This window comes from Opisthorchis viverrini (assembly GCF_000715545.1).
Source record: "Opisthorchis viverrini unplaced genomic scaffold opera_v5_80, whole genome shotgun sequence".
Classification (NCBI taxonomy): domain Eukaryota; kingdom Metazoa; phylum Platyhelminthes; class Trematoda; order Opisthorchiida; family Opisthorchiidae; genus Opisthorchis; species Opisthorchis viverrini.
In genome coordinates this window covers 1445455-1460138 of record NW_008751735.1, presented here as the reverse complement: position 1 = coordinate 1460138, position 14684 = coordinate 1445455, and the positions used below count along the sequence as shown (strand labels likewise).

At 42.3% G+C, this 14684-nt stretch overlaps 2 protein-coding genes across 2 annotated transcripts; one reads left to right on the top strand and one right to left on the bottom strand.

The window, feature by feature from the left end:
• Positions 1-3723: 3723 nt before the first annotated feature.
• T265_04676 (hypothetical protein) lies at positions 3724-3960 on the bottom strand (the record flags this gene model as incomplete). Its single annotated transcript, XM_009169467.1, has 1 exon — positions 3724-3960. The coding sequence occupies one exon, from the start codon at positions 3958-3960 to the stop codon at positions 3724-3726; it is 237 nt and encodes a 78-aa protein (XP_009167731.1).
• A 3769-nt stretch (positions 3961-7729) lies between these two features.
• T265_04675 (hypothetical protein) lies at positions 7730-14049 on the top strand (the record flags this gene model as incomplete). Its single annotated transcript, XM_009169466.1, has 2 exons — positions 7730-7805; positions 13742-14049. Coding segments are annotated over 2 exons (384 nt in total), but the record flags the coding sequence as incomplete, so codon positions are not given.
• Between the last annotated feature and the right edge of the window lie 635 nt (positions 14050-14684).

Here is a 14684-nt window from a genome sequence, read left to right as displayed (position 1 = left end):
GACCGCCTCGTAGCACGATTACTCGTAGTACGGGGTCTCGCTGCTCTTGGTCTGGCTGTTTCCCTTTGGCCTTCCTGGCATGGTTGTACCTTGTGGAACGAAGTTCTAGCTAGTGTAGCCCGCGGGATCGCTGCAGCACTCAAGCCCGACCACCACATCAAGGTGGCAGCTTTAGGTCGGGAAACCAATCTGGTACATGGGAACGGACCCGAACACACAACAAGTCGCAGACTGAACAACGAGATCACGACAAAGTTGTTCCACAACCAGTCAATCCCTTCAAGAAATCGTAAATATTCTCTAAAAATTTTATCAACTTAAGTAGTTAGGAATGGAGTAACCGCCCAGAGGCGCACTGCGGTTGTTGTTAGTATTATTACCGGTGGCGAAGTTTTCAAGCTGATTGTCGAGCGCGACAAAACAGGTCAACACTCCCCTGGTCCTAAACGAATTAAAATAACTTTCCTCTCTGGAATTATGGCAAATCCTCGCCAGATTTGCTGAATAATCTATGTTCAGTCCTCACCCCCGAAACGATGACGTTGGTCCAGAGAACCTTCTCCATCCAGATCTTAATCGTCCTAAGGCGGTATACGAAGTCTTCATCAGCGAGTATCAGGCAGATTTCGACTAGATGAAAGCTCCATCCATATGGCTTAGAGGAACTTCTGCCTCCACGGCGAATTTCTTCGTATTAAGACCTGGAATAATGAGTTGTGTCATTGGGAAACATGGCGATTGATAGGTTGGCCATGGATTCGATCAGACATGTGTTGTGGTCCGGAGCTCTTTAGATACGTGTTCTTTACTTCGCATCCCAAGCCTCTTGCCTATTCTACCGATGTAAATATAATCGCAAATGATATACGCAACAATTTGTTGGAAAAAATGAAGCCGGTATGTTGACTGTCAGCAATGACATGACACATGCACTTCAGGTGCAATATAAACGCAAGGAAGGCAACTGCGCACCGACAATGCCTCTTCTTTTGATGACAAAGCGTTTGCTCATTAACTACCACGCTTGTTCAACAGATCAACAACAACAACTGATCAACAACCAACAAACTGACAACAGTGAAAATAAACCGAGTACTGGGGGCGAAAACTCTGAATTTTTTCGCCGGATCGCATAAACGCAAAATTCACTTTTCTGTTCATTTGATGGTCAGTCAGGAGGACGATCCATGAAATGACCAGTCAAGAACACTGGTTCAAGATAAATGGGATCGGTTTGGACGGTGATTAGTGCTCACAGTTCATGACCAAACATCAGCAAGGTATTTACAACCTCACATTACTCAGAAGTTCACGAAGCATGAAGGATAATATGACTACAAGGTTAACTAAGCCCGCAGCATAGAAATACCCTAACTTCTAGAGAGTCTTTACACCTTTGGGTTGAGGAAGATCCGTAAGTCTCATAGAAATTGTGCCGTTAATCCAGAAGGATTCGGAGAATTCTCCTAATCTTGAAAGTGTCTCGTGCTGAGAGATGCCACGATTTTGCCGTTATACTGAAGAACACCAACTGGATGTAATGACCGCCAAGGGTAACAGGTTCTCCCATTCACTATCTTTTGAAATAGCATCACATTAGAAGGTTGTTGACTGCGTAAGGAATTATATGTAGCTAGTTTAATCCTGTCTTTTTTAAGAAGATGAGCAAATTCAAACTGATGCGGGCTGCAGGCCTAATCACCTGGAATCAAATAAAACCCAGTTATTGGGGTATCAGTGAGGATAAAGGACCAAGAATTTTCCAGAAAAACGCGTCCATTCGCAAACAGATTCGGTACGCAAATGAGTACATTTCGAAAATTCGGTTCGAAAATTTGGTTTCAAGTAGAACATTAGGTTGATGAAAACTCGGGGGACTGCGATCATCTGATGAGCCATAAGAAATAAAGAACCGGTCCTGGGCTGTTGAACAGTTTTCAGCAACATTATGAGTAGTGTACTACAACCAAGAATTTCTCTTCTGGAAAACAGATTTCAAGACGATATTCATAAGCATTGGGAGGAGATTTGTGGAGCTCATTCATACTGGTACTTCATGAGGACTGCTTTCTCTGGAAGCAGTTGGTTGCTCAAACGAATGCCGGGCTAGTGTACCCGAATATGAATCCTGTATTCACAATCACACTGTTCACCTATCGAATACCTCTGAAGAAAACAGTAAAGACTACCTGCAGCTTCGTGTTGACCGCACTGAAATACTGATCCTTATCACCCTCAACAGGAGACCAACGAAAAATTTTCAGTCTCTGAATGATGGATGGCTGACTCGAAACATCAGTGGAACCTAACTCTGGCAGTTCTTGTTTAGACATGTTTCTGAACCAGGATCCTCGAAATCTACCAGGACAGGTTCGTCGTTCCTCGTGGGCACGCTCTACAGATTTCCTGTCAACTGGCGCAACCATCTGCGCACTCATGCACGCGACTTTATCTAATTAGATACGGTACAACTTGGCGACACACGAAACCTGACAGAGAAGCTTCAACAACTGGCGCCTGTGTCAACAAAACCACGTAAACAAACAAACAAGACGTTTGCAAAGACGTGCACTTTTCTCAACGAATTTCATGTGATTGACAGCTTGAATTAGTTCCAAACCGGAAAGCACTTGACAGAAAACTGTCACACTAATCCGGGGGTCAGATGGCCAAATTCGGTCGTAAAACATTCTCTCACGCACCAAGCGAGATAGACTTACTGCTCAATCCGTGCCAGCAATAAATTTGTGCGGACGCTGAAGATGTTCGCTTGACAACAATTAAGCAAAGATAAACAATGAATAAATGAACCTCCAGCTGAATAAATTTTGTTGAAAGGTACTCTTTGTGCATGCGCACCAGGTACTGGATTGACATGATCTCCGCTTGACTAAAGGTCTTAAACACGCGCCTGTAGTTCTCTGAATAGTCAGTCCGTCAGTCTGCCGACTGTAGTCGCTGTTTCAGATCTCCGCATTCAAGCCACCTGCGAGGAAATTATTGTACACGCGAGATATTCCACTTGAATGACCATTTTATGCTCTGCTAATCAGCTGGAACAAAGAAAACGATTCAAGAATCCTTCGTCTCCTCTCATTAGGAGCAGAATTAAATTCATATCTTTGTAATGTACTAATCATAAGGTTGCTGAAAATCCGTCGACAGCCCACGACCGATTTCGTCCTTCTTGGGGCTCATCAGGTAGGCGCAGTCCCCGAGTTTCCGTCAACTTTATGTTCTACTTGAAACCAAACGAAATTCGCGAATATACACTCATCTGCAAACTAATTTGGTTTTTCGACAGACTCACCTGGAACCTAGCTGAATCTCTCGTTTATGATGTTTCCAGGCAACTGAATGTGCTGCACCAGGCCGCCTCATATTTCAGTCGCTACGATACTCGAGATAATCGTACAGGGAGTCTCTCGAAAAACTAGATTGGTTTGCAAATGAGTGTATATTCGAGAATTAAATTTAGTCCAAATTTTCTCGTGGTTTGTAAACGCAAATCATCAGGACCAAGATAGACAGCCGAGTTGAAGGCGCACTTGTGGGTTTGGTCTCTGGTCTTGGTGATAGCCCTTGTCAGCTCAATCTGCCGAGCAAATCTTCCACTATTTCATTTTTTTTTTAAATAGTGTGACTTTCCTGAGGGAACCTTCCATTAGATATCCATTGCAATATGTTTTAGTCACTAGACTGCATTTGTGTATTTTATCATTATCACTCCTTTCCAGCTAGGCATCCGGAGAAGTTGATCAACACTCGTTCGCTGTCCACCTTCTGTGAACACAGTTGACTAGGTTTGGCAACCTTGTAGAACCTCAATTGAGAGTTTTCTTCGGGCCGCTTGTCAGTTGTAGACTTATATGATACCGGAGCTGTCGACTTTTCTTCAATGTATAGCCAAAAAACGTCTAAACTACGGCCATCAAAGAAAGGATAAAACCAGTCAGACATCCATGTAACCTGTAATTTACGTCCACCAAGTGGCCAGGTACAATTCCCGGGCAGTTTAGTCCACAAGATATTCTGTCTCGATTAGTTTACTCTGAGTTTTCTCCAAACCTTCAATAATACCTATTAAATATTCCGGAACCTGAGACATTACACAATCACTCAGTGTCCCATGGGGCGATTGCACAATGTTAAAAGGAGGGGGTTCTTTGGACAGTAAGAAAATCCAACGTGAATAGATGTCGTCTTTTGTTTGATAAATTTTCTTCCCAACTAATGGTGGTTTTAAACAAACTCTTTCGATTACTTCTGAAAATGAAATGGATAGTTATGTTATTTGGCATGATATTTACCAACAGGAATACCGGAAACTGGATGTTAAACTCATGAACGAATAATAATGGAATTAAAAAAAAAAGAAATTCTGTTGTCTGTCTTTCCTTTATCTTTTATCTTTGTCATCGTATTCTACTGGCCACATATCAGTCACTTGCCTTCAGGCCTCACCTCGTGTACTAATCAAGCGTGTTCTTATGTCTACCGTACGCGGCGTAGCATCGCGGTTGAACAGTGATATTATGCTGCAGGTAGGTGATGATGACTACCTGATATTTGCCATCTTTACAATCTTGATGTCGTTTTCTCATCCGGTTATCTATTACCCAATTGTATTGTCTTTCTCACACCATGTGAATTCAAGATCCCGATATAAGTTGCTTCAAGGGAAGAGTCCTTCTGATTTCAGTGTTTCGCAAACGGTGGATCTGTCCGGGAGGTAGTTTCATTGATTAGCCATATATGGAGCAGGAGTTTCATTGGTCGAAATCGGTCGAAAACTCCGTGAGTCAAAAAGCCCGAATTTCAACTAAACCAGGTCGAGCGAGAATGAAATTGGTTTTTCAGATTAGCAATGAGAGGATAATCGAGTAATCAGTCTCCATCAGATCACGTGACGTCAGCGGTGTGTTTGAAGCATCAGTAGCGCTGTGTTTTAGTTGAAAAAAGTAAGGCAAAGTAATGAGTGGCTGAGTAAGTGTTGTGTTCCAAGCTTGAAAGCTCAATGTCAAATTCTCGCTGTACAGATTCACAACGGTGATAAATTTGAACAAAGAATAAACGGTGGTGCACTACTCCTTGACTTGCGAGAAGAATTCCCGCGTTGTCCGTATTATCCTGTGTACAGATAAAGAACAAAAGAATGTGAACGACAAACGTCCTTTTTGAAAGTAATCCTTCTGTGCAAACGAAAGTGAGGTAAGTCTATCTAGACAGCAGATAAAGGTTAACCTGCCCGAATTGAATGATCAACAGTGTGGATGACAGGGTATAACGTAAAATGGGTAGGAACACTATACTTAAGTCTAAGTTACACACAGCTCAGTGTGTTTTAGGAAACCTAACTTGAATATCATGCCAACTGAAACAAGAGGCGGCTTGTGTGCGGCACATTCAGTTGTAGAATATCATAAACGAGAGATTCAGTTGAGTCACTCGTGAAAACCAAATTGATATACAAATGAGTGTACTTTCCGAAAACAGTGCAATTCGGGTTCAAGTAGAACATAAGGTTGGCGAAAACTCGTGGACTGCGTCTAGCTGATGAGCCCCAGGAAGGGCGAAACCGGTCGTGGGCTGTTGAAGAGTTTTCAGCAACCTTGTGAGTAGTTTCCTTTATGAAAATAACTTGAAGCTTGTTTTTTTGATTTTGATAAGGTCCAGGGTATTGCGGGTGGGTGTACATCTTTTTTCGCAAAGTAAAAATCGTGTAGATGTAGCTGTTGGATGGAGGATTGGTGCAGAACAGGCCTAGGAGCACAGTACCAAACGAACTCTATTGTTGCGCCTTCTGAATGAGTTTACTGATATTCTGTCCGGTAAACGAAGTCAGTGGGATAAGTAGATATGAACTTGCCGAGTTTTGCGGCACTATTCATTTTTCTTCAATTTTCCCCTCCACGATAAGTGGCCACCGGGACTGTTCTTGCCAGCCGACGAAATGGGAAGACTATTTAAAGGGCCGCCCTGTTTCCTTTTATCCAGATAAATGGCAGATGATCTACCTCAGTTATGAAAATGTAACATTGGCGTTATGCATTTCCAGCAGGCAATTTGTCCTTTCCAGAAGCCTGAAAAAATTACTTGCGTTGCTTTATGGTATCCGGCGCCAAAACTAGGTCTGAAAACTCGGACTGCTTTATTCAACTTTCCACGTTAAATCTTTCAGTTTCCCGACAACTCTTCTACCCAAATGTTAAAATCTGTTAGACTTGTGTATCTAGGTTCTTCTTGTAGTCGTTTGGTGTAGTGATTTTCCACTAACCACACTCAGAACAAATCCTGTAATAGACTGTCTTCTGTCGTTCTAAGTTGATGAATTTTCTCGCATAAAACGCTGCTGTTCATTCATTTGCCGTTTCGACGACTTTGTTTTACACGGTGCGTCATATTTGGTTGTTTCTAACACGGCAGACAAACATTTTCGCGCAAGGGCCATCAGCTAAATTACTGTCACCCTATTGGTTGAGCAAAAGACTTCAGCTGCCCTCGACCACCAACTGAATGTCGATGACACGTCCTCGCTCACACTTAATGAACAGAACTCAGTCTGTTGCGTTTTGTGAAGCAAATGAAATTAGATAACAGACAAGCAGATCAATCGTACCTACAACCCAAATAGTTTTTTCTGTGCCAAATCTCCCAGGTCCGGGATCCTCGATGTTTAGGAATCCCGTAATTCTGATGCGAACTACTGCCTGAGTTGTTATAATATGAGGGAGCTTGGGAATTTTCAATAAATACTTTATCTTGCAAATAAAGTCAGTCTATGGTGAAAGTCCGAGCGGCACTGTATGGCTGTTTTATCCTTATTGGGAATTACCGGCAACGTGCATCTAACAAACCTCCGGGGAGATCCAAACCTGCAGCCTTCCCGTTATTAGTTGAAGACTAAATCGTTAGGTCATCCACGACTGATCAACAGCAGATTGATCGGGGTGATTAACTCGTACTTAGACATGACGTAACACCATTCAATCCCCATCCACGAGTTGATTGGATCCACGAGTGATGAGTTTTCAAGTGAAAGTTTTATTCGTGTGAATTACTCCTTCCCCAAATCTACATATTGAGTTTGATAGTGTGAGGTGAATGTTGGAATACAAACGGAGATTTCGTCATGTAATTGGAAGCAATCTATGCTGAAAAGTTGAAAAGTATCTTATTAGAGGTTGCTGGTTCGAAACTCCCAAGAGTTTCGTAAAATCTGCATTGCTGATGATCCTTCCCAGGGACCAAACAGCTGTACAGTGCTTCTTGAATTTTCAACGTAGATTGTTCTCATCTACAGGATAGAATTTCCATTGAGCATTGTTTGCTTACTTGAGGCATTTGTTTGATGAAGGTGTTGATTCCTTTCTTCTATTCGTACGGTGTATAACGACCTTCCCCGTAGTGTTTTTTATTTTGTTTTGACCTGAAGGTAAACCGCTCTTTCACCTTGTCACTGTACATGCTGAAATCATCACGTGGCCCCGTTACATTGTAGCCACGTTGCCTTGAACAGGAATGGATATTAGAATCCCGTTGGAGATTAGCAGTTCCTTAACCGGTGTATAGAAGCCGGAGAAGTCCCACGATATGAAGTTTGTACAGTTTTATCACTTTATTGCTTTATTCGTAGTACCGCATTTGTTGGGGTTTCGCGAGCAACTCAACGTGGCCCAACTGATTGTTTGACACAATCAGTAGTACGCAAATCTATAGTAGGTTCCTTATGGCGAAAGGCCCCTTTTCACTTGTCTCTACAGCCAGGTTCTTTGCATACAAATCGTTTGAAACACCTCGTCCCAGTGAGTCTCGGTATTAAATCAAATTTATTCGCTGTTGAACAGTTTTCCCAATGGCAGAAAAAATTAGTGCTCCAAACCCATCACCATTATCATCATCGACAGCATGACATCAGTGTTCAACACTGATGCTTCACTGTCCAACCCCATACATCTAAACTAATCTTCCCCCAAGATTTTTTCTCCTATGTCCTGCTACCGTTAGCCCTACATGTGGACAATTACTATCAGTCCCAAAGCGAGGAACCGAATATTTTGCCCCGTGATTTCGCTACAAGTGGAATTGGGTAGTGGCGCCAGATCGATCAATATAATTTACTTATGTACTCCGACATGTATTGTTGAAAGCACTCATATGCTGGCAAGAATGCATCCATGCAGTTTCTAATGAAGGAAAGAAAGTCAAAACTACACTTCACAAATCCTTCGGTATTGGCAAAGCTTGGGATTATCATGCTGAACATCGACGCGTGAAGTGAAGAGGGATTCAAAGTGGACTCACGCCCCTCCTCCAGGCAAAAGGCCTCAGAGGCGATAACAATATGGAGTACTGAACCTAAATTGCACTGCTTTTGAGTAGAAGAATTGGGTCAGTGCCATAATTTGATTGTGGTATATTGATTTTCATGATATCTCTACACCTATGGTTGAAAGGTGCACTAACCCGAGGTTGCGCACTGCGTGGATGGCAAGTTGATCACTCCTACTCTGGATGGAGGCGTCATCAGTAGTGTATAGTATGATGGTCATGCTATATGCAGTATTGTATGTAGTTTGTTATACTGAAAGTAATATTGTATCATATCATTATATGAGCATGTAACACATATTTTTACATTTCAAAATTTGCTGGCATTCAGTCCTGACACCGAGTCCGATTTAAGAAGACACAAACAGCATCTGGCTAGTTTTTATATCACAACACAGGACAAGTAGTCCACCGTTTTAGAAGTTACGCGTGAATAGAAAGCACTATGGATTAGCATCAAGCATTTCATGCAAATAAATGTTCGTCTAAAGCTGTAAGCAGTTTACTTAGAGTACAGAAGGTCACACATCAGTTGGCTACTGACGCGCGCTACGAATGGCGACTAACGACACCCAGCTGACAGCACTTGACTGGTCTTGATATCCTGCTGATACAGAGAGGTTACCTAGATCTTGGTTAGATGGGCTTCTTCTCGACACCGTTCAGTCACCAGATGTATGCACTACATAGATAATCAGAACTTATTCGTTACCTACAGATACCTGTAATCTTGTTTCCAAAACAAGTGGACTTGAATTGCTGTTATGTTCCGCCAAGTGCTCAAATGAATCGCAAGCTGAAAATTCAGCTGGAATTCAATTGCGTCTCCCGTTAAAACCTAACTGGCGTGTAAGAAGCATATTTAGCGGATCGGATACAAATTTGGTTCAAGTAAAACATAAATTCGACGGGAACTCAGGTTGTGTGTCTACCTGGTGGGCTCTAAAGAGAGCGAAACCGGCCATTGGTTGTCGAAGAGTTTTCAGCAACCTTCAAGAAGTTCTACAGTCGTAGCTCTAAAGAGGCGAAACCGGCCATTGGTTGTCGAAGAGTTTTCAGCAACCTTCAAGAAGTTCTACAGTCGTAGCTCGAATGTCACACCAACTGTAACACGAGGTGACCTTTGTGCGACACATTCCGCTGGAGAACCTCAAAAACAAGAAAATCGGTTGGGATTGAGTTGAGTTTCCCGTTGAAACCAAACTGGTGGGCAAAGTAGTGAATTTCGCAAAGTACTGTGTCTGATTCCGGTCTTTGTGGTAACTATTCAGAGGTAATGGACCAATATTAGTTATTCTTGTCAACTTCATACCGAGTGTCCGCTATTAGAATATTCAACTAAATATCTTGGTAGGTGGCAGACAGTTTTAACCCTCATCACAGCCGAAATTCAAACTCAAGTTTTTTTAAATCTAGCTTAACTCAGTGAAAAGATGCCTCTGTTGTAGTAACTTTGTTTGCAACGCGTTCTGTCCCTGAGTGTATCTTTCGTAGATTTGGGTCTCCCTTCTACTTCTCAAACTCCACTGCAAAATAAGGTGGTCCGTATTGTAGAAATCACCATCTGAGTACCTGGCCACTTACTCTGCTTAACTTGAATTACTGTTAATGAGTAATTTCTTAAAATTACTATATTAATAAACTCCAAATAGTCACAGGCAGACAGATCACAGCAATCAGACATGAAAAACCACTGAAGTGTTGCAAAATTTTAGGATAAATTCAAACTACTGATTAGCCGACTGTTTGGCCGAATAAATAAGTGAATCATAATAAGTACAAGATTCTTACTTTTTGTCGCTTGGATAAAGCAGTTTCAGTAGTTGAGTGTATTTCGCCGTTTATCATGACAATTACGTGGATCAGAACGGCGTTCTTTCGCTTTTTTAAGAAGCATCACAAGGACACCTGGTGGCGCAACAAAACGGCAAAGTTTATCCTCCTTGACTAACCAGGTGAGGAGAAACAAGGGTGAAATTGCTTGCGTAGCTCAACTCCGTGTGTTACAATAACGCGCTCACGGTAATCTAAACGACTGTTTCAACACCCTCACAAGCTTTTCGAGGGGAGGATAACGAATCGTAATTAGGTCAGCTTTAATATACCTACTTTGTGCATGACCTCGGATGAATGTTCTCAAAACTAAATATTGTATGAGCAAAACCCAACTACCTATCCAGAGAGAGATATCGCTGATTTCTCTAACTGTCTCTCCTAGTCCTGATAATAATGGGTATTTCACAAAACATCTGAAAATTATGATAACAGTGATCAAATCATGGGTCATTGATATTTCAGTTTCCGCAATTAGTTGATTCTGTATTCAGTACGATTCAATTGCTGTACGAACTAACATGGGTTTAGCATACATCGCATTCATTGACGTTTCTTCTAATGTTGATGAGTCCATCGGTGTTCCGGTTGTGCTTCTCGGATAGAAAACTGTACAATACTGCGATGCTCGAGCCTATTTGAAGCCAAACCATATTGAGAACCTGGAAGTGAGTGAACCGTCGACTAGAGCCGTTTGGCATCAAACGCGATGCGTTGTCTGCTACTGGACAGACATCACCTTTCATGGCCTGGAGCTGGTCCGCAATTTTCCTGCAAGTGGGCTAGACTAACAACCTCGTAAACAGTCAGAACAGTTGAAAAACATCTCTTTTATAAAATATAGGAATTCCGCGGATCATAGTTTGATTAGTTCTACCTAAAAACCTCCTATAAAAGCATTCAATGATGATTAACTGGTAATCGGTTCAAGCAGGTTGTGATCGATCTCAAGCCGCAAGGTTCAGACCACGACCAGCAACGCACTGTTAAGCCCAGCCAAATATCCAAGTGCTCCAAGAAGAAGAAGATGAGTCAAACTCACTCAGGATTCTTACTGATGATCTCCCAAATTCCAACAAAAAAGATGCAGCGATTCGAGGAGATGCCTTTGAACTGTGTGCCCAAGTAACCTCTCCCAGTTAGTTGTAGGTGGTTGCAGGATCGATAGAACTCACATTTACAACTCTGTCGTTTGAACAGACCTACTCCTGTTCTTGCGTAATTATTGTGGTAAGTCCTCCACAAAGAGGTAAAACCCTGCGGTGAACTTGTGGAATGTATCATAACAGAAGTTATGGGCCATAACTTCGGTTTCCTGCACGAATGGTGAATGAAGCACTCACTCCGTTTTTCGCCTTATGACAAGTTAACGGATCCCACTGATGCCTGAAGTTACACGCAATACAGTTCTCATAATATCCGCAGTCTCTAGGAGCCAAGTCAGCTAGAGTCAGACTTTATCCAACGTTAAGTGATGTCCCATATTAGCACGTTACAAAAACTTGACTAAAAATTCATACACCCCAGTATACTGCTTATTGTAGGCTTCAGGATGAGGCAAGATCTAGGGGTTTGTCAAGCATCAAGGGTTAAATAGCTGGCTACAGATGTGCGATAATTGAGTGTATCAGTGGATGAATGAAGCTCATGAAGCTTATGTGACCTCGATGCGAAACAAGCTTGTTGAAATAAGTCTTGAAATGCTTTCCTTTGCGCATCAGTTTGGTTTCCACGGGAGACTCAACTGAAATTTCTCTTTTGTCACATTCTTCAAGTGGATGTGCTGGACAGAGGCCAACTTGTGTTTCTGTTGGTACGATATTCGAGATATCGCAGTATATTATCCTAAAGAAAACTACTCACAAGGTCGAAGAGATTCCAGCCAACTTATGAGTAGTTTCTTCAAATACTTATTCATTGAAAAGTCAAATAAGTCATTTATTTGAGGTTCTGCTACAGCCGAATTAGCTTACCGGCAAAAACCGAGAAAACCGAGTTACCAAGAGGGATCACTTATAGAAACAAACTTATGATTAGGACTGAACTGAACGGTGGGCGATCCAGAGCAGAGAGTATAGGTTTCGAGAAGTCCTGAAAGCAGCCTAAATGTACGGAGATAACCATGGGTCTATTCATTAACTTTGGAAAGCACAAACTAACCAATCGATCATAAACAAGAACGCACTAACCAAGGGATGTTCCGGACAATTCTGTTCGTTCTATATGCACAGCCGCTTGTGTGCACTGACCCGCCGTTTATTCGTCCAATAATTCTGACCTTCTTGATTAGAGGGTATACTATTACCTACCTTACCGTGTGCCCGAAAGTGGGATAAGTCATTGTGTCGTAACACATGTTCTTAGCTCCTTAGGTTTGAAACTACTCCAACACCCTTGTATTCAATCAGCGTTCGCCTTAAGCGCTCCATCAAAAAGCAACGCAGCAAGACCATATGTTCCATTCTGAGCTAACTACCGCAGACTTAAAGACCTGATTGAGGGTGATTATCAACAAGAATTAGAAAAACCGTTAGATTTTATCACACTCACTCACACACTTGTTATTTCGATCCATTCTTTAGCCGCGTTTGAGAAAAAAAGACAATGGGTTTTGCCAATCGGTTCAACCGCCTGTCTAGTCCCAGAGCAACAATGGAACGTTCGGGAAAATGCGAGCGGCTCCTGGACAGAAGTGGTTACGAATGAGGCGTTTTGAAACCACTGCAAATAAACCACAAAGGCGGCGAAATCCGATCCTGTTTCATTACCTAGGAACTCCGTATTCATTGTCCACAAAATCCCCTTTTCCCATTTTTATCTCCTACTAAACCACAAAAGACAGCTGAACTAAAATGCCACTGAAAATCACTACGTGCAGAAGTCCCCTTTCAGTCAGGAATCGAAATCATGTGACGCTCGTTTGACATTTCAAACCTTATTCGATATTCACTAGAAGGAAGAGGGTCCTGGTTTCAAGTGTATTACGGGTAAGACAGACAAAAGAATCCCCCAATAAACAGTAGCTTGAAAAGCCAGCTTAGTAACAAAGTAACTCAACCAGAGGGGAAACCGGATGGGGCAATGTGAGCGTTTTCGCTGAACTAGAAATGTCATAAACTGTCACAAATGTGTCAAAATTGGCGTCCACTTGATGTCTGTTTTTAGACAGCAAAACAGGAATCATGTGTCATATTCGTGGTCCACACCACCACACAGTTTTTGTATACATATCCGGCCAAATTGCGATATCTCCACACTGTTTCAGTGCAATTCCAAGCTGAACTGGGCAAAATAACTGCAACCACTGGCACAAATGTGTTTCCGAATTTAATCTATCCCTGCTTCGGTCAAGCAAACAGTGATTCCAGCTCGACTCCTGGATAAACCTGGGCCTAATGTCAAATCCCAGAGGAATCTTCAAATGCTTCATTCACTGTTTAGTAGGTGGCTAAAGAAGATATTGTCCTATTATGGTTTGTAGGACTTACTTCAAACAATCACAGGTGCTCTCAACCTGGCCATTTTGATGATGATCATGTTAAACATGGCGTCTGGGCTGACTCTACTGCCGTCTAAGTTTTTGTCCGCGCTGCTGCTCATGACGACCATCATGATGGTGATGATGATCGTGATGAGGATGATGATGATGATGATGATGACGATGATGATGATGATGATGATAACGGTGATGACGATGATGATGATGATGATGATGATGATGATGATGATGATGATGATGATGATGATGATGATGATGATGATGATGATGATGATGATGATGATGATGATGATAGTCCGTTCATTTTGTGTTCGCGTGATAGAGGCATATGGACATTCACATGCGCAGAATTCACATTATCGGACATTCACATTATCTGCTTTTAGATAAGATCAGTCACTAAGGCATCTGCCACCGAAAATGACTTCAGCTGGATCTATGGGGCCACGATATTTTTGTCAGTGAAACGTGGGAATTCCGTACAGAGCTCCCGGATACACGTTGTTCTTGGCAGACGTGAGCTGGTAACTTTTTACTTCCTATAGAAAGCATCTGCCCACCAATAGTACTGACCAAGTCTCCATCAAATGCGACCATGTTGCTTTACGGGAGGCTTCCTTGGTCTAGAAGTCAGCTGATTTTGTTCACAACAAGTCTCCTTCAGAGTGCGTCCAGCATATTTAGTTGGGTTATTCCGACCAGGCCTCCACGAGGCTCAGTCATGTATATATTCCTCCGTCGACTAACAAAGGAGAGGGGCCATATGTTACCACTCAGAATAAAGATCCGTTGAGTCCCGGATAAGAACGGTTTAAACCAGTCATTGTAGATGTCTTTCTCTGTGCGCTTCATCAGCTCATCCCTTGATGAATCCTCAGGTTCATCATATCAAAGCTGCCTACTGTGGTGGACATGACCTGATTCGGTTTCCCAAAACACTCACGATACCTGAGCATAAGTAGTCCGTTAGTTCAGTTTACGACGTGCCTGAGAATACGAATTAAATTAATAATGCTCGTGA